Source organism: Triplophysa rosa, linkage group LG16 (genome assembly GCF_024868665.1).
Source record: "Triplophysa rosa linkage group LG16, Trosa_1v2, whole genome shotgun sequence".
NCBI lineage: Eukaryota > Metazoa > Chordata > Actinopteri > Cypriniformes > Nemacheilidae > Triplophysa > Triplophysa rosa.
In genome coordinates this window covers 18718729-18744876 of record NC_079905.1, presented here as the reverse complement: position 1 = coordinate 18744876, position 26148 = coordinate 18718729, and the positions used below count along the sequence as shown (strand labels likewise).

The following is a 26148-nucleotide window of genomic DNA, read 5'->3' as shown; positions in this document are numbered from 1 at the left end:
CCCATTGTCTCTGGCCCAGCTTTTTATTGTGTCTTGAATGGGTGAGCTATGCTTAAAACAAAGACCTGTGTTTGCTTGCCCAAGGTGTCAGTCTTCAAACTCCTTTACAATGGATGGCCTGTGTTTACACTTCAGTGAACTGAGGTTTACCAAAGCCACCACAAATTGGTTTGTTTTAAAGGGGTAATGACCGTTATTAAATTCTCTCACAAAAGATTCATTAAGGTGACAATAACATTTGGTAAACAAGTTATTAAGGTGATCCTAGTACCTAAGTGTCATGCATAATCTCTCTTTGGTAGTAATACTCAAACTCTCATGTCCTTCAAAACATGATGTCATTTTTTCTGTCACACATGCATTTGCTGTCACACATTCTCAAATGAGAATTGGTTTCTTCAAGGAAATATAACTATAATCTTTTGTTACAGACTATTGACAATAAAATACAATGGCACTTAGAACCACCCTGAGTAGGCAAACATGTATTGCATTAATGGTGCAAACTGTAACCGTTATACAGTTATGCAGTATTGCTATGTTTGTTGTATGACTAGTTTCTCTATTTCCAGATTTTGTTATTGTGTGATGACACCATGTAACTTTCCTGTTCACACCTGACACTTGGAACAAAACAAGAGTTTCCCAGCATTTAAACTGTGGGAAATGTCACTCAGATGAAATTTTCTCACACAAAATCTCACTTTAAGGAACTAATATTGACTGATTACTATTTGACTTGTGGGCATGTCAGGTCTTTATGATTTGAATTAGCAAGAATCATAACAAGACATGATGTGTATATGGTGGGATTGCCCAACTTTTCATACTGTACTGTTCGAACCACTCCTTCTAGTATCAACCTGATGTTAAAAATAGAATTCATAAGACAGTATTAAACAATACTTAAGTTTATTTGAGTTCCATTTTGCCCATTACCATTGAAATTAAATTTTAATGAAGACATGTTGGTTCAAGGGCTTCTTGAACAACAAGATTGTGTGCGTCACTAGGGAAAAGACTGGATCAATAAAAACAAAACAACTTGTTTTCTTAGATCACACAGATGAAAATCAGTCTTTAGCCTGCCTTAATGTCTATACAAACCTGTAGCTATTGGTGAGGCGGGCCTTTTTACGTGTCTTCAGAAGTTCCAGCCAATCGGTGAGCTTTCATTACGTACCGCGACCAATGAATGCGCTGGCCCGCCCCTACTTGAACCCAAAAACTTTACACAGAAAAAAACCCATCAAAGTTTACCTATATGTCTTTACGCAAACAATAAGAATACAGAACACTTAAAGTATATTATGTTAAGTTAAAAGCTTTTAATATTTATTTTTAAAACTCAAAATAACATTAAATCTTCTGGAACTGGACTGTCCCTTTCATCAGGTGTTTCCTACCTTCAGACCTTGTGAAATAATCCGGGAGCGAAAAGTAGATTTACCTGTAGCCCGGGTTCTGCAACGCTCTCACTCGCTCTCTGTCTTCTGTTACCTGCACCGACTTGAAAGTCCAGTTTCACAAGGAAGAACCGCGGAGGAAGAGAAATATGTCACAGGAGACAACAGACAGGTAAGAGTCATGAGTGCGACACGAACTTCCATTACCTGAACACAAGTATCGGAACGTCACATCGACCCGTTCTGCTTTTCCTACGATAAAAATATGTTTTCTCTTTAAACTTTATTTATTATCGTCGCATTAGTTACCGAAGCAGGTTTTTCTATTATTCAAGTGGATTTTGTTTGGTTTCTTGTTGTTTGTATTGATAAAGATCACCGCAATGGGAAAGTTTTTTTTGCGGTCAAAACGCCATCTTTCACGCAGGAACCACCTTGGATATAAGCGGCTAAAAATCATTTATTTTTGTTTTAACTTATTTACAAAAGAAGCGTATTTACGCTACTATACGTGTGGTATTCTTACTAAAATAAAGGTTACATTTTTAAGATCACCATTGTTTTGTGTTGTTTAATTTAGCCAAGTTATAATTCTGGTTTTCACATTAATGTATTATTTCTTTGCATGTTTGCATCATTTTGCGAAGTTTAAAAATATGAGATGGTTGGAGAGATCAGCTGTTTTGATTTTTGGATCTGTCCATTTTTAGTATTTATTTGGTCTTTTTCATATAATAATAAGTCATGAGTAAAACACAATTTTGTTCAAATAAATACATAAATTGAACGGGTTTCTTTTGGTGTAATAACGGGTCTTGAGAGCTATGAGACCTGTGTGAGCGGGAAAATTAATCTTTAGCTTAATTCACTTAGCCTGCTATTCTCATCAACAATGTAAGTTAACAAAAAAGCTTTTGACGAAAGACATGTGAGTGTTTACTGATGAGTGAGTGACTTTTGTGAAAACGTTGCTCACTGGTTTTCTTTAAAGATTTTTCTTCCAAGTGTGTGATTTTCAATTTTGTTTCTTATAATACATTTACATTTTTATATTAAAAACGTAGATCGAAAATTACTGGACGGAAAAATTAATATTTTTTCTTAGATACAGCAAGTGCACAAAAAAGACTATATGAAAATAATTTCTATATGAAAAATCTAAAATACATGCTTTGGAAAATTGTACTGGCACCATATTGTTATGGAAGATTGTTTATATTAAACATTTTAGAGTTTAATTGTGCAATCTCCCAGTGGAGCTAAAATAATTAAAACATTTAACAGGAAACTGGTTTCTGGAAAAAGCTGAAAATATGGCTATGACACATCAAAATTGTGATCATTTATAGTGATTTATGGATATGGTATGGTAGTCTGTAATTTTGTTTTAATATTCTTGGTTTATTGTCTTTTCTGCTCTCAAATTTTCTTCCTGTTCTTAATTGGGTGTATTCATATTTTGTTTATGTTTTCTTCCTGTCCTTAACATCAACCTGCCAAAAGGGACTACAGATGAAAATGAGCCAGTGTTGGCTAAATCTGGTGCATTTTACATATTGTATGTATTATTAATGTGCATTGTCCCTGATTAAATAAAATGAAATGAATCATATCAGTTTAACTCAGTAATTAGAATTATTTATGAAAGCACAGTAGCCTAAGTAGTTTAGAAACAAAGGTTCCGGTAGAGTTTAAGATTTTATTAAGATTATTCAGTGTTTGTGCTGATTGTATTATTATTATTGTATTATTACAATTCATTGATATATGCTGAGCTGAACACAAATAGCCTATGTTATTGAAATTATATATCATTTTATTTCATTAGCTAACAACCAAGTGGCACCCGCAAACAAAAGATGCTCGACCTTTGCACACAACTCACTTCACTTTTCTAAACCATTTTTTGCAATAAGGTTTCACCAGCTGGTCTCAGAGACAGTTCCCTTTGATTGCACACTGGTGCCCTATCAGAGTAACCACACAGGTGTTGTTTATCTATAGACAACCAGTATATACCAGTGTTTCATAACCAGAAAGTATACATATATTTTGTTTGTCCAATTGCTTTGTGGCCACTTTTTAAGATTTATGTTTAAAGCATTTTAGCATACATTTAAACAGCCCCACTGTATCCCAACACACTAAAGCCAAGCTAAATCTAGAGTAATTAAAATACAAAGGGACTTTAATATTGCCAGTATTTGGTTGGTTTGATGTCCCCTGGCATTGATACATTGCACATTAGACACTAACAAAAGGTGCAGTGTACCGGTTTGTTTGCAGCAGTATGCAAAATAGAGCTTTTACCCAGAGCTTTATCAGCTGGATCATTTATGTCTCTGTGTGTTGCTGTCTGCTGGTGTGCTCATATTGCTGGTGTGTGTTTGGCAGTAAGAGGCTGGTGGTAGTGGTGCCCAATGAGCCATCCTTTCACCCGCGGCGGGCCTACACCAGTGAGGATGAAGCTTGGAGGTCCTACCTGGAAAATCCTCTCACTGCGGCCACAAAGGCCATGATGAGCATCAATGGGGATGAGGATAGTGCAGCAGCTCTGGGACTCCTCTATGATTACTACAAGGTCAGGACATTAGCTTTTTTTAGTGCTTGAGAAATGTATTAATGTGTGAAAGCTGTAAATAATCAAAGCTTTTGTTTTAAAATGTCTCAGCAACCCAGTTTAAAGAACCAAATTAACAGTATAAAGTCTAATTGCATAATTTTATAGTAAGCTTCAAGATATGCACATTCTTTTTCATACCAAGACAGATAATGAAAACTAAAGATATAGAGATATATAAAATAGTTCCACATGTAAGAATGAATATTAATAGCGAAACCCCCCTAACAAATACAACGATTAAGATATAGAGGAACGACATTGTTGAGATCACTTTAATAGCCATTTTTACATTAACAGCCAAAACCTATTCAAAATTAAAGGGCCCATGCATTTAAAACTCATAGATACAGTGAGGGCAATGCATATAACGTCATTGTTACTGTTGTTCTTTGGTGTTAAATACTTTCCAGGTACCCAAAGATAAAAGAGTATTACCTGTCGGCAAAGTGGTTGAAATTTCAGAGGAGCAAGAAAAAAGGTCGGTAACTAGAGCAATACTAAATACTGTATAAGAGTTGCTATAGTAAACCATTAAACACACACAAACATTTTTTGCTACATAGTAAATTGACAATTAACATGTCTCATGTTTTTTGTGTTCTTAGAAACACTACAGTGGGAAACAGTAGTCAAACAGAGCCAGAGACGGTAGATAACAGGGTCCAAGTGCTGAAATCAGTACCGGTTAATCTGTCTCTCAACACTGATCACCAGGACAGCAAGAGGGAGCAGTACAGCGCAGGCCTGGGGGAGAGCGGGGCCGTTGCTGTGGTAAAGGCTGAGGTATACACCCCTGTCTTCATGGGTTCAGGCGTTCACTACAGAACCGAGGGCGAAGAACAGACGCGGGTCATCTACGAACAGACACACTCTTTCGACACCTCAGCAGGCTGTCATGGTGGATTTGTGAAGGACGACCACCGCAGCAGTCCAGATAGCACCTACGAAGATGACAGCAATGAAGTGAGAGATGTTTTTAAAAGTCCTTGTCTTATTGTTGTATTCCTGTAACAATTTACAGTTTTTGAATGAATGGCTGATGAATTGTTTCCTTTCAAGCAGAAATACCGCTCCTCATCTCTTGGAGCTGATGCCTTCATATATGACCAGTCAGACGTGTAAGCCTTCATACTAAAGATATTACATAGAATTAGGGTACCCCAATAGAAGTCTTACATTTTTGAATAACACACTAGTATGTTCTTCAACAGAGACACCTTCCAGTACACACTAGATGCTACCAAGTCCTTGCGGCAAAAGCAAGGGGAGGGGCCTATGACCTACCTGAACAAGGGCCAGTTCTACGCCATTACACTAAATGAGACCAGTGCCAATAAACGCCTCCGACATCCCATCAGCAAAGTCAGGGTGAGTGGTGTGTCGTCAAAGCTAATGCTATTTTCAATTCCAAGTTCCATATGAGATATATCTACAGTACTTGATACCTCAGATTTTTGACCACAAAGATGTTCCATTAAGAATTTTATGCATTTGGAAACCAAATTGCAATGCTACGAAGATGCCTCCTAGCAACCGAATTGCGTAGTTGTATGATGAACAGTGTCATTCACACACACCAGTTGTCAGCAAACTTTTTCTGAACAGATTTGACTAATGCTACTACTACTGATGGTTTGTGAATTTTCCAAATTTTTCTAATTTATTGGTGGTTATAGTATCAATGACAATTTGATAGTCACTAAGTTTTGTTACGGTGTTATCTTAAAAGCATAGTAAGATATTGCGTGGCCCTTAATAATTTTGAACAAACATACGGTATAAAGTAATTGAACGGATTGTGATAACCTCTGTTAACCTCATATTCATTATTTCCTCATCAGAGTGTCATCATGGTTGTGTTCAGTGAAGATAAGAACCGCGACGAACAGCTCAAGTACTGGAAGTATTGGCACTCTCGCCAGCACACGGCCAAGCAGAGAGTTCTGGACATCGGTAAGTGTTCACATACATAGATCAAATTTTAGTCTTGATCAAGGGTCAGTTTAGTTGACTCAAGGCTAATTCACATTGATCCAACATACTCCAATAAATGCCAGCAAATGTGTTTGCTGGAGTTTGTTGGATCAGTGTGAACCCCCTGCTGACATTTGTCAAGGAGAATTTATGATGTTGGCGTTTATTGGATCAGTGTGAATTAACCTTTACCCCATCTCTAACATTACACCTGATAGTTTTTCTATGGGAGTTTGCCAAAGCAGATGTTTCATGAAAGTTGCAAACTTAACTCTTCAAGCCTCAAGTCTCAGAACCCCTCAGGGCTCTTCAGGAGATTGGCTTGCTGTCAGTCCATTTAAACTCCATGTCTTTCCTCTACATTGCTGTTGTCATGAATTACGTGGCGGAAGAACCCAATTGCAGGCAGCAGGGAAGGGGTTAACAAAGAGACTTTAATAATAAACAAAGCAGCAAACAAAAACCCACAATGGGGAAAAACAAGACACACTAGAAATAATAAAGGACGGATACACAGGAACTATACTAACTACACTAAAACTATAAAGACTAAATACCACACTTGACAGGACTACAATAAACTAACACTAGACTTACTTGACATAGACTGGGAAATATCACGAGGATGAGTAGAGCACTGACAACAGGCCGTGGACCATGGTAAGACCAACGACAATGAACGAGCACAAGACAATAGACACGAGGGCTTTTTAAAGGGGAATACAAACGAGGGATGATAACACAGGGAGGGTGACGGGCAGGTGACAAGGATCAAACACTAAGGAGAAGTTAACGAGGGAACGAGAGGGCGGGGCTAAAAGAGTGTCACCAGAGAGTATATGGAAGGCCCACAGGGCCAAAACGTCTCTCTCCACATATAACAAGGGATCCTGCTGTGATTCTGCCACAAGATCAAGAAAGACATGACAAGATGAGGCAGAATCATGACAGCTGTGACATTATAATAAGGTGGAAAGTAATAAAAAAATGCTTGACAGAAATAACACAGGTTGAAGCATTTTTAAAGGGCTCATATGGAGCAAATACATGTTTTTCTGTGTCTTTTGTTTTGTTTTAAGTTGCCCATGCATGTATTAGACACGTAAAATTTAAAAAATGTAAGTGTCGGAAACAAAAGATGCATTCTATGCGAAATTCAAAGCGAATGCTAACCCAGACCTGCCTGAAACGCCTCGTGTAACCACACCCCCACAAATCTACGTCAGTTGATGGTATGATTTGACTAAGACCGCCCAAATGTATATGCAAGTAAGGTGGGCGTACCTGTCAGTACAATTGCTTTGGAACCTGATGTTCCAAATATGGTAAGAGGCGTGACATTTCCGTCACACGCTTGCAGTATTCCACCAATCACTACGCACTGGTTAACTGGCCAATCATAGCACACCTCGCTTTTCAGAGCGATGAGCTTTGTAAAAAATCTGCACATTTCAGAGAGGAGGGGCAAAGAGAAGATACAAACATGCACGGTATGTGAAAAATACAGCGTTTTTTAACGTTAAATCATGTATACACATTGCATTACATCTAAAACAAACCATAATATTAGTTTTAGCCGTGTCATATGACCCCTTTAATTTATAGTCACACAGTGGATGTTTTCACCACGTTTTATTGTGGATGGGCAGCACTTCGATGATTGAAAACAGTAGTGTTGATGTTGACCATTTTTAAAATGAAAACTTTGTTTTCAAACAGAAATGCATTTATGTGGACATGGTCACAGTTGCAATTGCCTGGGTTAAATAAGGGCACAGTTCTTTTTTTATTTTTATACCTCCAACCAATTTAACTAGCCCAGCTTCTGTAAGTGTAATGAAGCAAAACCCCACATGCAAGCTTGAAATTATTAGTCAATCAGAAGCAGGGCTGCAATGAATCTGCTTCACACCTTGTCACACCTTCAAAAACCGTCATCTTGAGCTTGTTTATTCTTGTCCTTCCCTCATTTTCAGTAGTCAGACGCTCTGCTACAGGTACGTCCTTTGTCAAGATTTAGCCTGGAGACTCTTAGAGCCTGGGAGCACCCTTAGGGAATATCTCAGCCATCTTTGTTTTAAAACTTGCTTTAAAATGAAAAAGAAAAAACTTTAAACCCTTTATGGCACATTTTAAGGTAACAGTTAAAACCAATATTGAGGGAGTACAAACAAACCGTTGAGGTGGACGGACCTCTAGACATATGGTGTATGCCCAAGCCAAGTAGGGGAGACAGTGAATGAAATTTGATACTTCCACGGTTGGGATTTGAATAGCAGTTGAGGTGGGATTGTTCCTTAGGCTTGAGGCCATGACACAAGAGCTGGGATTTGAATGGGGCTATTTAATGGGGGAGACATGTATGGGTGTGCTTGAGTCTTGGTAAACCAAGCAAAGGTGATCTATCTCTGAAATACTGGCAAAAATCACAGTTAAATATCTCAGATCCAAACAATCACCAGCGTTTAACAATTGACGATTGGCTCTAATATTTAGAGTTTCATTACCTTGTCATTCATAGTCCTTCAAAGTGGCGCATCTTGTTAATTTCTGTTATCTTTGCAATCAACCACTAAGCAATGAACTAATGAACTAAATATGGCAACCACAAAACGAACAATAAAAACATTTAAAACAACCATACATCACCCACAACCATTGATAAAAATAACTAGATGCCTCATTAGCAGCTGTTTCTATGGGCTGCTATACGAGCGTCTTTGTTTGCCAAGTCTGTGGTTTTCCTGTGGAATTAGGTTACTTTTTAACTGTTGATGCACTTTGTTTTTTTGCACAGGTTAGGAGAGGAAGGATTTTGCTACTTAGCTGTCAATTTTAAGATTATTTTGTTAATGAATGTTAAGTGGACTAGGGACATTAGGCTCGTGATAAATGATTTTGTTGCACAGATCTGGCAACCCTACGCAAGCTGTCCATTAACACTCAAGAGCAAGCAGACTGTGCGTTTGCAACTCTAGTTATACGTGTGTTTGATTATGAAAACTTATTCGCTGTTGTTTTATTCATTATATTTGCTAAACAACAACTAAAGGGTATCCCATTTTTCAGGAATTTAAATAGCATAGAATTCTAGCTAACTGTGAGTGACGTCAATGGACCGTTCCAAGATGGCGGACACGTCTATGTGTCTGAAGTGCTGAATGAGGCATCTAGATATACATATATCTATGCCCACAACATCCTAGCATCTCATAGATGAACTTTCACATTGCTTAAGAAAACGTAAAAAGCTAGTTTGAGTTCAGTTCATCTTTAATGTTTTGGAAATATTCAAAGTAGTCAAGGCAAGAATATCAGTTTAATGTAACGTTAACTTACTTAGCTAAGCTAGCGCAGACAGACAGACTCCACCTGTCATATTAACCATCAGTTTACTCATCCTTATGACGTCATATAACCTGAATCACAGACTTGTTTAAAGTGGAGCCATAAATGTGAGCTAGTCTATCAAGCGGCTACTTTAAAAGGCAAGTGTTTGTTTATAACAGATAAGCAGGATCTAGTGTGGAAGCGTGCTGTTTTATATACACTCAGCTTATCAACCTTAACAATGCCCTGCTTGCTTTGGCAGACATTTTGTTCTTGTTTTAATATTTGATATTGCTACTTATAACAGTAGTTTGTATACCCTGATCATGCATTCCATTCCTTACAAAAAGCGTCTGCTAAATGACTAAATGTAAATGTAAATGTACAAAAATGTTTTGTATTCCATAAAATATAACTACCGTTAATGCATTGCTCTATTGATTGAGCTATAGGATGCATGCTGGTCTTTGTTGGTATATACATAGTTCTGGTCTGATGCACATTTTTTATAGGCAAACATTTCTATATGCTGGTTATACATGTACAACCCAGCACATGTACGTCTGTCAGAAACTGAAACCGAAAATGACTTTTAAAAACCTTTTAAAATCGTTTTGATATAATTGTATTAATTACACACACTAAAACCAGAAAAATTAAGAACATATTTTAAAACAATACTAAATACTTATAAACTAATTCTCCCTTGGTCATTGCAACACAATCAAATATAACTTTTTTTTACCAATCATCTAAACATTGTTGATGTAGAATTATTCAAGAATTAAACCGGCATATATACCACATATGGCTTACTTGTTCTAAGTCATACAAATTTGTTGAGGTGAATTGTGTTTAAACTCTGTTTAAGTATAGAAAATTATCGATGAAATCGGTGTAAGAGCATGCAGTGTTATTTAGCCTTATGCATTAGATCACATTAGTATTATTATACCTTAATGTAGCCTATCTTTAAACATAGGCCTACTGTATACTTTAAAGCTCCTAGTACTGCACAGTATGTCTCCCTCATCTGACACACTTGATCCAACTCATCAGTTCATTAGCAGAGACTAAAAGACCTGAATTGGATGTGTCAGATGAGGGAAACCTACTAAATGTGCAGTACTAGGGGTCTTCCAGGACTGGTTTGGGAACCACTTGTCTATAGACTTTTGCAGCCAAGTAATAGAAGTCAAGCATACAAGTAACTGAGCGTGTGACAGAGAATATAATTATTTTGTGTAATTTTCAGAGAAAATGCTTGGTTTTATTATTTGAGTCACTTTTCAAAAGTTGCTAGAAGTTGCCAAATAATTTTTTTTAAATAGCAAAATTTGTTGCTAGGTGCTTTTTGAAAATTAAGTTGCCAAGGCAATCTGAAAAGTTGCTAAATCTAGCAACAAAATTGCTAAATTGGCAACACTTGAAGTTGGAGACATGTTACAGTTATGAAGGCCCCAGCTCCAAGCCTGAGGCCCTAGGCAACTGCTAGCTCTGCCTATAGGTAGCGCCGGCCCTGGAGCTACATCATCACTTACTGAAAGATCATCATTCACATCTATATGTGAAGAGTCTGTTGCCTTCAAAGAAACATACAGATTATTCGGCCTATTTTTTTTCCTTTGGACCGAAACCGATAATGCCATTTTCGGCCGAAATTTTGGTGCATCACTACATGTGCTGTTTGGGTTTTGCTATTTTGTTTCAATGAAGATTGCAGCTGATTTCTCTTGTATGTCTTTTCATCAGCTGACTACAAAGAAAGCTTCAACACAATCGGGAACATCGAAGAAATCGCCTACAACGCTGTGTCTTTCACCTGGGACGTGAATGAGGAGGCAAAGGTAAGGCAGCTCAGACGTGGCATTTCCACAATGGGATATTTACCACTCTGTGTTTTGGATTTTTGGACGTCCTGCTAACATTAGTGATCACAGCGGATGACGAAATGACAGGTGCAGTCGTTCAGCACATCCAGGGTTCGGTTTTCACTCACATGACTGCGTCTAAGTTTTGTCACGGATTTTTATTCAGACCTGCTGTCATTGTGTGTAATACACAAAATGTTATTGAGACTGGGTGGAGTGTTACGACATCTGATATGTGTACTTTACACGTTAGTCTCTCTCCATTTGCTGAACACTCCCAAGCGTTATGTTTGGGATTGACAATAGTGCCTCTTCCTCAATCCTGTCTATTAATTTAGAGCTCTATTTTCTCCTGTATGGTGTATCAGGTTTCACTGGTAAGCTACCGAGTGTAGAAAATGGATCAGATCTGTGTACATGGGCAACACACACAAAACTAAGTCTGAATCCTCCCCGCCTTACAGGCAGAGTCCCCGCCCTCCTATTGTGGCTCTTGTTTGGTTCTTCTGATGCAATAAAGATTAGTTCAAACACTTGCCTCTGGAGTATATTCAGCTACAGCTCTCTACACAAACATTTGCTTTTCATAACGCAAACTCACACAGGTCAAACCCATTCGTGTGCACTCAATGACGTGTACCAATGCAGAAGATTGTTTAGGTGTATTTATTTGTTTTTTTGAGTCCGGAATCATAAATGTAAAATGTGCAGTGGGGTGCGAAATGTATGAGTGCCTTCAAAGAGCTTTTCATCATGACAGGAATGGAGGAAGCCGTAAACTCAGTTTATTCATGAGCCATTGATCTGTGAGGTGGAAATGATGTTCTGGTGCAGAGCAGAGAGGGTTGGTTTCTTTTACGAGTGCACCGCAGGAGATGCGTCTATGGGTTTATGTCTCTTAAACGTTTTAAAAGAACAATTAATGGCTGTCACATATCCAAAGAGCCTGACAAAAGTTTCTGAAATTGCACATCATGATGAACAAGGACTGTGTTTACATTGAAGAAATGTTTTTTCATGTAAATGTGAACGCTGCTTTTGTTCTTAAATGGGTAACGCACCTGCTGGTTTTTGAAGGAGAACTTGGCTTTTGTTGTGGTACTTGTGTGCATGTAAATGCACTAGATGTTAGTTATATAGTGTTCAACACCTCAGAGTTTTTTCTTTTGAACGCTCATTTTACGTTGGACATCAAGTGGTAACCCATATCAAAATTGTTTATTGAATCAGAGTAAACAACAACATAAAAGACCCATAGTAACAATTTAAGATTGCCGTGTTGCGTGTGTTGTCATAAAATGACGTCTGACCATCTTTACTAAAATGAACTTTGTACATGATCCCTTACCTACCATTTTCCCAATACCTAATTTGTTTTACATTTATGCTTATGGCAGATGGGCAATTCCAGCGTTATGGACGTGACATTTTGCGTTATGGACGTGACATAAAAATGCTCAGAGAATGAATTTGTTACGATTATTTTGAACCATCTGTTTATATTTTACTGAACCCTTGTGTAGAGTCTAAACATCAAAAAATGTCAGTCTATGAAAAAAAAATATAATTAAAAAAGGGAAATAAACATGCATTATGGATGTGACAAAAAAAGGACGCGGTTTTTGTGAGACGATAAACTTTGTAGGATTTCTGTAAAATAAAATGTACAATTCTGAAGCAATAATACCCAATGAATGGAGAAGGGATGCCTCTTTATAGAACATAAAATAGTTACTTTATAATAATTTTCATGTGTCCATTTATGAGGAATATGTAGCGTTATGGATGTGACAATCCTGAAAATGGCACTTACCTGACTATGAAAAATCATGCACTAAAAATGAAACAAATGCTTTACAAATTTGAAGAGAGATCTCACATGGGTATTTGAACCACCAAATGTTAAAATCTGTGCTGTTACCATAGTAAAAACCGCTGGTAAAAACTTAATTTTTTCGTGGCTAGGTTGACATTTTCGTGGAATTGCCCAGATGCTTTGGAAAAGTGATTTACAGTGCATTCAAGGTGTGTTCCTGGGGATTGAACCAATGGTCTTTGCACTCTTTACAAACCAAGCTACAGTGTTTTTGTAATTGATGTGTAGAATAAACCCCACAAAGCATTAAGGGAGGGGAGTGACAAACATCTATACCGTTGTTTGGGTTTGGATGGTATATACAAGCTTTAGCCACGGCACGGGTTTCTAAATAATTCACTGCAAAAATGATGTTAATTTGTACTGCAATTGAACCCATATTGTATTTATTGGAATCTGATCTTTTTTGCACAGTTTTGTTTATGACTTTCAAGAATAAAAACATGTCAAACCACCATATTTTGATTGAATGCACGGCTGCCAACAACAAAACAATTTGGGAAGTGTTTTCACTTTTCGAAGGGAAATAAAAACACTTCCCACACCTTTCGGTTGTTGGCAGCCATGCATTCAATCGGCTTATTTATTGTGATATCACAGCTGTGCTCTATCATATGTTCACTTTCTTTTTTAATTATTTGCATTCAACATTGTTTACCCTGTTGTCTGCAAACATCAGAACAGATCTGCGACCCATTTTTGAGTTTGTTTTTATTTCTAACACAATCTCATGGGAATTCGTAAGGTGGCTAATTTCTTTGTATGAATTCGTATCTGACCTTATTCATAAGTTTTTGTATGATTTGCTTTCATGCCAGTAATGTTAAATTTAGGGGTGGGGTTAAGGGCGGGATTCATTGTTGCTTTTTCCTAACAATCGTACAATTTTGTCTGATTCACGTCTAACGAATTAATACGAATTAGCCACAATATACTTAAGAATTCCTGTGAGATTAGATTGTTATTTCTGAGTTTGCTGGGTTTATAAGGTTAGCATGTTGTTTCTGCCAGAAAGACTCGGGAGGCAAGATGACGTTGCAATGACATTTATTTAACAGCTGACCTTGAAAGCAAAAGATAATATGATAAAGTTCTTTGGCGTAGGCTCCGTCCGTAGCTCGAATCGAGAGGGTCGTAGATTCTTGCACTTCCTGCCTGAGGCAAAGGTACGGGTGGAGCCTTCCCCCCGGGATGTTTGGACAGGGACCGATCTTGTGGTGGTGGGGAGGAGGGGGGTGAATATCGGCGTCAGTATCTGCAAAGGCACATGTTGAGTAAGTACGGATCTTATATACTCGATAGGCTAGATCTATAGGTAATGAGTGATGTAGCATTAGAGTCTTCCTGGCAGAACTTGCGCTAAAACGTTCATTTCTAAAAACTGCAGTACATGGATTTCTAAGCACCAAAGAACAGTTTTTTTTTTTTAAATTGCTATCAGAAAGTAAAACACTTTTTGGAACCTTTATAAGTTTACAGTCAGCCAATCCAGTTTTTCGTCTCTTAAGATGCTGAGTTGTTGCATGTCTCACTCACTTGTCCTCTGGCATTGGTAATGGTTGATTATATGAAACCGTTAATAACTAACCACATAAATATTTATTGAGCAAGACTTGGTTTTGTTTCCTAACCTTTCCTAAGAAGCTGGAGGCAAAAGCACTACCTTGGAATTTGAAGAGACATTACAGAGATGTAGTTTAAAGCCTTGCATTAATATACAACCAAGATTCCTTTGAGTTGGAGAATTGGTGTGGTTTGTGATGAAACTATACTGTTTGCTGTATGAGCATTGCCCATGGCTCAGTGCTACAGCAGACGTGTTGGAGCAGGCACCTGTTTTGCGTGTGTACTGGGTAGGTGGCTGGTGGGGGAAAAACAAGGTACACTTTCAACGGTCAGGGCTCAGGTCAATCCGGAACAAGCTTTTAGAAAATATGAATATTGAAGTTGTTATACGCAACCGTTCCTCTCATGAAAATGTGGTTGATTAAAAACTGTTGAACTGAACTGTATGGTCATGGGTACCATTACATTCTGTCAGCTCTTGAGTTAAAGGTGTACCCCAAAATAAAATATCTGTCATCATTTGCCCTCATATCTTCCGAGCTGTTATACGTTCTCGCTGCTTAACTTCATGCAATGAAAATAATGTGTTGACCAGGCCCTGTCGAGTTTTATAAATTACCCTGATGAATGCCTTCAAAAAACAACTCAAAACATACCTGTTCCGTATTTTTTTGACTAACCAATATGTATTGTGTCTAAAAAATAAATAATCTTGTTTATTCTCTCCCTTGCCTACTCCAGCCTTAATCCTCCTAGTAGCATGGCCTTATAAACTAATGGTACTGTTTAGTGTGTTTACTTGTTAGTCGCTTTGGATAAAAGCGTCTGCCAAATGAATAAATGTAAATGTAATAGTCAGTACAACTTATAGTCTGTATATTTTGAGACTTATTTTATAAAACAAATGGCCATGCTAGACCTATCATTGGAAAAAAATGGCATTGGAACAACATAAATGGAAGAATTGTGTTGTTGGGTTAACTATCCCTTAAATCCCTGTCGATTCATGTTCATTGAGTATTAATCAACATTTTTTTGTCTTTTTTTCTGTGATTGTTAGATTTTCATCACAGTGAACTGTCTGAGCACAGATTTCTCCTCTCAGAAGGGGGTGAAGGGTCTTCCACTCATGATCCAGATCGACACTTATAGCTACAATAACCGCAGTAACAAGCCCCTGCACAGAGCCTACTGCCAGATCAAGGTCTTCTGTGATAAGGTGAACATTACAACCTATATGTACCTTATACCAAAATGATGTATCTCTGGAAGCAGTCAATTAACAACAAAAGATACTAGATAGTTACTTTAGGAGAGTTGTTGTAGCAAAATGGACATGTTCTATATGTTGCAGAGGGATAGTTCTCTATCGCCACCATGTGATTATATTTAGTACTGTTTTTTTGACCTGCCACATCTTCCTTACACACATGCACAAAGAGGAGGAGAATGTGTTTACTCATTTCTCTCCTCTGTATTCTATTGCATATTTGTGGATCTCAGGGAGCAGAGAGGAAGATCAGAGATGAGGAGAGGAAACAGAACCGCAAGAAAACGAAAGGTCTGATACCTGTAACACTAACGAAAATAAAAGGTTTCATAATAATGCCAGAAACTATTTATGTCATTTATTTTCGTTGACATTTTCTTCGAACACAAGTTCGTGTTATTTTGTCTTACAAAAAAGAGAAAGACAGACCATGTGACTGTTAAGATAATTGTAACTTATTGTATTTGAACTAATTTAATTGGAAACTTATTTTGATTAACATAATATAATTATTCAACCGTGCTCCATATTTGGTCAAATAATTCTTCCCAAATAAATTCTGACATCCAGAACCTAACACCATTAGACTCTTGAACAGTAAGTTGGAACATTAACAAAGTAGTGCAAAAAAGGGTTAATATTTGTGTTATATATCATTGCTTAATAGGTAATATGCATTTTCTTAACCACTAACCAACAGCTGGACATCATTGAACAATTATATCTATATCTATAAATAAATAATTTAAGCAACACAATTTTCAATAAAATTTACCCAGTATCTCTTATTTTCCATATTTTATTGCATTTTAATTGTATTATATATATATAATATATATTTATATTTTATATATATTATTTTATATATATTTAATTTCATTTATTTAATGTTTATTTCGAGACAACATTGAAATCACAGAATCATAGGGTTTGAACCAAAAAATTCAAAATCTTTGTCAAAAGCAGTTCTCTGAGGTGGACAAACATTTTTCTAGAGGTTGAGCATCCTACTTCTACTGACCATTTGTTATCAGCAAACCAATAAAAACATTGTTCTATTTTATGGTATGGTGACTGTAATGACAGATGACTAATACTATTCTCGCATGACATCATCTCATCAGGAAAGGATGGAGGAGTTGGAGCAGCAACCCTTCCGAAGAAATGTGACGCCACCTTCTTTAAAACGATGACGGATTTGGACGCCCAGCCGGTTCTGTTTATTCCGGATGTGCACTTTGGGAATCTGCAGAGGGCAGGCCAGGTACTGTATGAGTCAGTCTGAAAACACATTCAATGACCTGATCATGAGCTCTTTTGTGTTAAAAGCCATTTGCTAAATAGTTGTATGTGTGATTTCATAATTAGCCCCCAGCTTCCTGAAATCTCAGAAAGGTTGAAAGACCCTCATTAAAGAACTGTCATGACTACCGTAGCAATCCAGTGCAGTGCTTTTAATAAGACTGAGGCTTATTACAGAATGCATGACCTTTCCAAACTCAACATGAAAGGTCATTTGGTGTTTCTCATCAAACATGCGTGTCTGTGTATCTAGGATAGGCAAGTGAGCATTTGAGTATTATCATATCTGCTGTAATGGTCATTGCAGTGTCTATACTCAGGTTGGCTTTAAATGTTACAGATATGTTTGAGAGTTTAAGTGTTTACTAAAAATAATATTTAAACTTTTTGCAGGTGTTTGCCTTTAATAGTGAGGAACTTGAACGAGAGGGGTGAGCTTACATTGCATTGCTTTTTCATTTTTTCAATGGTTCAACAATCAAATGTACAGCTTTGTAGAAGCTGAATGGTCATTAAAACGGAAATGTTTACTACAATGGCATCACATTTGTATTGCACTTTATTTATTTGTTGCCAAAATCATAATTTAGTTTTACTGTATATGACCATGTTCCATTTTTTTGCTGCCATGCCTCCTTACATCAAAGGAGATACATTTTGACTCTCCAATACAGTCCACAGTCTATAGTTATATATAGTTTATAACTGCTTTAAAAAGCATGAATTACATTGTGAACACCTAGATGACATTTTCATTGCTCAAATTTAGCTCATTTTGCAGACTTAATGGAATTTTCATTTATGTTTTATTTTACGTTTCAACGTTGTGTTAGCATGGATTAAAAGGAGCCTTTTTGCAGCCTAGTTTAATAATTGTTTAAAGATATTTTTATAATACAATAAACACTTTTATCTTAAAGAATCAAGTTAAAACTGATTCCTTGTGATATGAGCCTATTAACATATGAAAATTCCTCCACTGATATTTTATTTGAAAGAAATAAATCAGTCTAAAATGCATCTGTATGACATTATTTGTGTGTTTGTGTTAGAAGTGTGCTGGTGAAGAGAATGTTTCGGTCATCTGAGGACGAATTCAGCCCTCCTCCTCATAAACAACTTAAAGAAGAGACACACAAGAGAGGTCAGTTCAGCACATACTTATTCTACATAGATACACTTGTGTAAATTAAAGTGCAACATTCATAACAAAGGTATGCCAACAGAAGCCATAAAAAATGTTCTTGAGAAAACAAGACAGAAAATAATAATAATGGATCGCCTCTGCAGGCTTTCATGTGTTTGGAAACAACCATTTTTACAATTCCGATATGCTCTGAATTTCCACTGCAGATTGTTTTTAGAAAATCTTTGATTCAGAAATATGGGGTAATAAAATGATTGAAGTCACTTTATTTGTGGTGAATGTAACAATACATGAAGCAGTGTATATGTTTTTTGCAGTGCTCCTTTATGTGAGAAAAGAGTCAGACGAGGTGTTTGATGCTCTGATGCTGCGGACGCCAACTCTCAGAGGACTGATGGATGCAGTGAGTATCTGTTCCTATAGGGGGGGCTGTACTCTAATCTACCAAGCTGCATACTGGGTTTCACAAATTTACAGTGTGACGAGGGAGGCGTGACGAGAGCCGTGGGAGGAGGAAGCGAGGCCGGGACGTGATTGATAATGAGTGTCAGCTGGGCGTCATTCCGGCCTCGTAACTCTCACGGAGGAGCGGAAGCATAAAAGGTCGAGCAGCAGGGGAATACGGGGAGAGAGGAATGGGCATTAAGTTTTGTTTATGTTCGTGTGGCCAGCAGTCTTCCGTAAGGGGCTGCCGGCCTGTTTGACTGCTGGATTTATTGTTTATTTATTTTGATTAAAGTGTTTGAATGTTCGCCGGTTCCCGCCTCCTTCGTTTTATTGAACCTTGCTACATTGGTGCCGAAACCCGGGAGGAAGGAGGGACATGCTGTCAAAGAGTGCTCGCCCCTGAGGGGGATCGCGGTGCCGAAGAGTTAGGGATGTCCACGAGCGGCTGCCCGAGGCGGTGGTGCTGGCGCGTGTGCCCGGACGGGGCGAAGACCTCGCGCCATGTCCTGGGTCTGAGGGGGGTCCGCGAGGGAGCGGAGAGGTCAGCCCCGCTTGCCGTGGGCCGGAGCCTGCTACCGTCCGCCGGATCGGGGAGGAGCAGGAAGCGGGGGACCTGCTTCCGGCTGCCCTCGGTCGGAGGAGCCACCGCCGGCCGCCAGGACACGAGGACCTCGCTGCCGTTCCCCTGGGTCTGAGGTGGGGTGGCTGCCTTCCGGGAGGGAGCGGAGGAGTCAGCCCTGCTTGCCATGGGCTGGAGCCTGCTGCCATCCACCGTGTAGGGGAGGAGCAGGAAGCGGGGGACTTCCTACCGGCTGCCCTCATCCGGAGGAGCCATCGCCGGCCGCCAGGGGGCGGAGGAAGAGCGAGGGAGTGTCCAGTACCACCGCATGGCACCGCGAGGAAGAGCCTCTCGGCTGGTTGAGGACCGAACGACAGCGTGTCGGGGAACCAGACTATTTTTTTTTTCCTCTCTCCCCTCTCTCGCCCCTGTCGTTCCAGGTGCTTCCGTCTCCGTTCTCTCGTCTCATCTGTCCATACCCCCAGGCGCTGGGGCCGTTGAGACTGGCCCCCGGGGGGGAGTAAGCACAGTCTCGTGGGTACCCCCCGGCCTGTGAGGGGTGATGGGGGTATGTGACGAGGGAGGCGTGACGAGAGCCGTGGGAGGAGGAAGCGAGGCCGGGACGTGATTGATAATGAGTGTCAGCTGGGCGTCATTCCGGCCTCGTATCTCTCATGGAGGAGCGGAAGCATAAAAGGCCGAGCGGCAGGGGAATACGGGGAGAGAGGACTGGGCATTAAGTTTTGTTTATGTTCGTGTGGCAGGCAGTCGTCCGTGAGGGGCTGCCGGCCTGTTTGACTGCTGGATTTATTGTTTATTTATTTTGATTAAAGTGTTTGAATGTTCACCGGTTCCCGCCTCCTTCCTTACGTTTTATTGAACCTTGCTACATACAGCAACATTGAAGATTTCTAAAAGATAAAAGATTTTATAAAATTTTTTATACTTAATAAAATATTATGTAAAAAAATAAATATGTGTCATATTTTCTACTTTCAGATAAAAATGTTCCTTCTTAGTGAAGAATCATCCATCGTTGCACAGTAAAGCTTTGATAAATTGCATGATTTTTGTTTCATCCTCACAGATTTCAGAGAAATATGGTGTGCCCATTGAAAGAATGGCCAAGATTTACAAGAAAAGCAAGAAAGGGTACGCCAGATAGACATACAGATATCGAAATTATTAAGTGATGTGATAACCAATGAATAACGAGTTTACAACTCTCCCCAATACAGGATCCTGGTGAACATGGATGACAATATCATCGAGCATTACTCTAATGAAGACACGTTTATCCTGAGTATCGAGAACTATGCAGATGCATGCAAAATCACATTAACGGAAATATGAACGTCATCGCATTTATAACAAACTGTACTGTCTATGCTGAAAGACTTGTTTCTCAGACTGGAGCCATCAAAACCGCAGTTGGATTAATGTCAGCTACATCTGATTCCTCATCATCCTTTAATTGAATTGAAATCACTAAAAGAAGACATACCTCATTCCTAAGAGACCCCATGTATGATTTTCATGAATCAATAAGTGTCCTAAAAGTGTGCAGTGGGAAATATGGTCTGGGTGCTGATGGTTATTTGTCATTATTCAGCTGTGAATAGAAAAGCTGTGGCCACACACCCCAAATTCCTCATGAACAGGTCAAGGGTATAGATGGAGTTACATTTCATTTGGTTTTGAAGAGCATTGACAGATTCCAGTCTGAATTGTAACTACACTCTAAATGATTTCACTGGAGCGGAGGGAAATATCATAAAGACTAAGGGACATGCGCTTAGTATGTACCATCAGTTGCTCTAATGTGTAAATTATAGTTACATTTGCTTGAACGAGTTGAGTGCTTTGCTTGGAATTGAAACTTTGTTACCCACAAAACTGCTGATCTTTGAAAGTGTCCAATACTGTAAATGTTTGTTTTATATGTTTAATGTTATAATTAATATTATTGTTATTTTTTAACATAGTGAATATCGTTTAGGTTCTGACTGTCGTACTGCTATTTTTCTGGATGTACAAAGAAAGTTATTTTTATGAAGATATTGAAGTGTGCCATCAAGTTTTTTATAATTAATATGATTAATGCAAGGAAATGTGTATGAATAATGTCGAACTGTAAAGTACCACAATATCAAAAGACTTCAAATGAAAGAGTCACAGCAGGTGTAGCCAAGATTCATTTCAGCCATGTTTATGTATTGCACTCAAATTTTAATGTGAATTTCATTTTGGAGGTCCTTAGGTTTCAAATGTAAAAGCAGTTTGAGATTTGAAATTTGAACATTTCTAACCAGCACAGAGTTGTGCATTTTTCATGTTTTTAATGTGGTCCATATTCAAGAAGTACTGGGCTGTTTGTGTTATTACGTTACATTGTCTTCCAAAAGAAATGATGTAAAGGGCACTTTGGAAACTAATAATTTGTATGTAAATAAATGCATTTTTATCAAGTGTTTATACATCTTTATGAAATTCTGTTCCACACTGCTCTCATGTCCACATCCATCATGTCTTAATATTGGTTTATTTAGAAACATTTTATATTTATCTTTTTATCATGTTTTAATGGGAATGTTGCGCTTTAATTGGTAATAGCTTTTCCTTGATGCTTCGTGTGTACTTTAATTCCCTTTCTGTCGGTCTCTCGACGTTGTGTCGAGCCGACAGATGGGGTTCGCTCTTGAGAACCTATCAACTTCTGACTAGTATAGAAAAGGCCAATGAAATTGGTTCTTTTGTTCTTCGGAGCCTTCACACTGATCGACTTCGAGACTTCAATCTCTACGCCGAATTACTGCTGGAATCTTATGACGTGGTGCAGCGGATGGTACCTTCCTGCAGAGACTTCCCAAAGGCGTCTCGGCAGTTCCAGAAGTGTTCGAGTTTTTTTCTCTAAAAGAGCAAATTTCTCCAGCGTGGCATGTCCCGCTGTTCTCATGGGTGCAACACACTCATCGAGGAGTGGGACGGACAAGATGACTGCTTCCAGTACGCTGGGGCAGACGTTGTGGATACGTCCTGCCCGCACTGCGGGCGGTTGATGATTCAGACGTTGCGTCACAGGTGGCTGTGTTCCCACGGGACTCAGCCACCACCTCGTCTGCTCCCCGTTCCGTGACGGCAGGACTACAGCCCTGCAGCCCGCTATGGCAAGCAGCGAGGGTGATATGAGGATTACTGTGAGCATTTATCCGCCAGCCACTGGCTCACGGACCGTTCGCACCTTGTCTCGCTCGTCTGACCATTCCCCAGGAGACGGTCCCCCACCGTCTTGTTCCTCAAACACGTATTCGGACATGATACGTGATGATGAGATGTCTCTTGCAGCATCGGGGGGTGACGTACTGCCATCCGACTCTGACGGACGTCGAAATGTCAGACATGCTTTCCCGGGCTGCCATAAGCGTTGGGTTGCAGTGCCCGCACTGCCTCTCCCAGCGCTCACGGCTGGCTACATGGCGCCTCGGAGTTGAGCGCGGCTCCAAGCTGCGCCCGCCCCCAGTGCCATGTTTACCGGAAGTGTACGGGCGACCAAGGTGACCGCGCGGGCCCTGGGTCGGGCGATGTCCACACTTGTGGTCCATGAGAGACACCTCTGGCCGAACCTTGCACAGATGAGTAACGCCGAGAAGGTCCGCTTTCTCGACGCACTCATCTCGCAAGGGGGGGGGCTGATACTGTCGAGCAGCAGTTCTCGACAGTAAAGAAGCAGACAGAGGATATCAAGCATATCCTCCCCCGCCGCGACTCGGTTGCCCTCGGCCGTCGAGTCCCGTGCAACGTCTGCTTCCCAGCAGCCCTGTTCCTCTTCACTGGGGGATCGGAGAGGGATGGTTCCTGCCCCGTCTCACCACCTGCTGGCCCCCTCCGGGGGGCTAGAACCCACTTACTCAAAAAGAGTTTCCTCTCTCTCTGGGTCATTACAGCCACTCCCACCCTCGGCACGACGGTGGACGGCAACTAGACGTTGCGACATGGCTAAGCACAACGTTGAGTATAAACACCAGCCCTCAGCACTCTTAGTCAGACAGTGCGTTGAGCTGTGCAATCACCAGGCAGGAAAAACAGCAGAGCCGATCTCCTCCCCGGGGGCCCTCCCCCGGCAAGGGATCCATATTGCTGGCCATCGAACCAGTGGTGATACCCCTCAGGTTGATGCACATGAGACCGCTCCAACACTGGCTACAGAGTCGAGTTCCCTGGAGAGCGTGGCACACCGGCAGCAGGCGGATGGTGATTACGATTTTCTGCCGAAGCACCCTAACCCCTTGGTCTTCAATGACCTTTTATACAGACGGGGGTCCCTCTCGGGCAGGCGAGACGCGTCAGGGTCGACAGACGCCTCCCTGCAGGGTTGGGGTGCCATGTGCAACGGGCACGCAGTGTCAGGGCGATGGACGGGCCCCCGCCTGCGCAGGCATATCAATAGCCTAGAGTTGTTGGATGTGCTACCCGCACTGAAGGGGTTACAACCTCTCGTGCAGAACAAGCACGTGCTGGTCCGGTCGGACTGCACAACTGCCGTAGCGTTTTTAACCGCCAGGGTGGCGTTCGCTTATGGCAGCTAACACGACTCGCCCAACGCCTCCTCCTGTGGAGTCCGCAGGGCCACACATATCCCAGGTGACCTGAACCAGACAGCCGATGTGCTCTCTCGTCAGTTGACGCCTCGCGGAGAGTGGCGACTCCACCCCCGCGTAGCCAGCTCATTGGGGACAGTCAGGGCGGGCTCAGGTAGACCCCTTCGCCTCCCTGGACACCACCCATTGCCGCTAAGGTACTCCCTGCCTCGGCACGGAGGCTCTAGCGCACAGCTGGCAGTGGGACAAGCGGAAGTGCGCCTTTCCCCCAGTGAGCCTCATTGCACAGACCCTGTGCAAGGTCAGGGAAGAGGAGCATCAAGTGTACTAGTTGCGCCATACTGGCCCAACCGGACTTGGTTCTCGGAGCTAATGCTCTTGACGACAGCTCCCCCCTAGCCGATTCCCCAGACGAAGGACCTGCTTTCCCAGGGGAAGGGCACGTTATGGCATCATGGGCTAGACCTCTGGAACCTCCATGTCTGGCCCCTGGACGGAACGAGGAGATCCTGAGTGGCCTAACCCCTGCGGCGGTTAAGACCACTACTCAGGCTAGGGCCCTGGCCACTAGGTGACGATACGCCTAGTGGTGCCTCTTCTCATCCTGGTGCTCTTCCCGTGGAGTTGCTTGATCAAGTGGGTGCGGTCCTTCCAGAGACTCGAGAATAATCTCTCCCCTTCCACACTGAACGTGTATGTAGCCGCTGTTGCCGCTCATCACGACCCAGTAGCTGGTAGTCTCTAGGACAGCACAACCTGATAATTTGGTTCCTAAGGGGCGCGGGAAGGCTACCACCTCACCCACGCTCCGTACCCTCTTACGACCTTGATGCGGTCCTGGAGCCCCTCGGAGATGCCGCTCTTTCTCACTTCACGATGAAGACGGCTCTCGGGAGGACGCTCAAGAGGGTAGCGGACCTACAAGCATTCTCCGTGTCAACAGATTGCCTAGAACTCGGGCCCGGTTATTCTCACGCTATCCTGAGACCCCGGCCCGGCTACGTGCCCAAAGTTCCCACCACTCCCCCGAGACACCAGGTGGTGAACTTACAGGCGCTCCCCACCGGGGAGGAAGACCCAACCCCATCCGTGTTGTGTCCAGTACGCGCATTGCGCCTCTGCTTGGACCGCACGCAGAGCCGCAGTAGCTCTGAGCAGCTCTTTGTCTGTTTTGGAGATCAGCAGGGAGGGCTGTCTCAAACAGAGATTGGCACATTGGATCATGGATGCCGTCACTATGGCGTACCTGTCCTAGTTCGCCTACGCCCACTGGGTGAGAGCTCTCTCCACACGGAGTACAGCCTCCTCGTGGGCACTGGCTCGAGGCGCCTCTCTGGCAGACATCTGCAGAGCTGCGGGTTGGCTACACCCATCACCTTCGCGAGGTCCTACAGCCTTCGCGTAAAACCGGTCGGCGAGTCTTGCGGGCATCAGGCAAGACCGGCGACCGGTAGGGTGTACGCCTATGACAGTACCTGACCCTAGGGGGTCAGCGTACTACTAGCCTCCCTTCTTCCCCCACTGGGTGAAGAACAGGCACTCCATCCATCACTAGCAAGCACCTCCTGTGGGCGGGCTGGGCAGAGCAGCCCTGCCCCTTAGGCCGGGTATCACCTGAGTTATTCGCAACATAGCTCTAACCGGACCTAGTGCTACCAGACGTTGCAACCCCCCAGCAGGGCGGTTCCGTCTGATGTATCCTCATGCTGGTTCCCACCTTGGTAACCCATGACCTCCTTAAGTGGACCTCCACCTCGCGGTTAACTCCTTCAGTCCGCACTTTCTTCCCATGAGTTCTCCCCCATCGGTGAGACCATGTTGGTATCTCCACTAGTCTCCTCCCTGTGGTAGGAAGTGGTCTCTGTAGCGCATCCCCCGCTTGAGCAAGTAGCGCTTACCCAGTGGCCTTACGGTTCCGGGCGGCTTCTCGCTGTTAGAGAAACAAGGCCGCCGCCTGTGAGGCCGAAGGTAGGGGCCTTCCCACCTTTCAAGAAAGCTCTGGGGCCCCCTACCTACCCACTGGTAGGTTACAATTTCGCGGTAGCATCACGGCTGACACGCCCAGGCCAGTCACCGTCGCTTCATTGAGATTGTGACAGGGCACAGTGTTATGGCGTTTTCCATTGGAACCCCATCTGTCGGTTCGACAACGTCGAGAGACCGACAGAAAGGGAACGTC

The 26148-nt window shown here is 41.5% G+C and overlaps 2 protein-coding genes across 2 annotated transcripts in view; one reads left to right on the top strand and one right to left on the bottom strand.

The window, feature by feature from the left end:
* Positions 1-1273: 1273 nt before the first annotated feature.
* On the top strand, positions 1274-21837 carry grhl2b (grainyhead-like transcription factor 2b). Its single transcript, XM_057354474.1, has 16 exons — positions 1274-1578; positions 3801-3987; positions 4440-4507; positions 4635-4992; positions 5092-5147; positions 5241-5397; positions 5871-5982; positions 11086-11180; positions 15707-15865; positions 16150-16207; positions 17041-17180; positions 17612-17649; positions 18271-18362; positions 18683-18768; positions 20459-20523; positions 20610-21837. The coding sequence occupies exons 1-16, from the start codon at positions 1556-1558 to the stop codon at positions 20722-20724; spliced, it is 1809 nt and encodes a 602-aa protein (XP_057210457.1). The 5' UTR covers positions 1274-1555; the 3' UTR covers positions 20725-21837.
* The window catches only part of ncaldb (neurocalcin delta b), a 34359-nt gene continuing 22319 nt past the window's right edge, over positions 14109-26148 (bottom strand). Inside the window, exon 5 of the mRNA XM_057354477.1 lies at positions 14109-14335. The gene's annotated coding sequence lies outside the window, so the exon portion shown is untranslated. The remainder of the gene's footprint in view (positions 14336-26148) is intronic.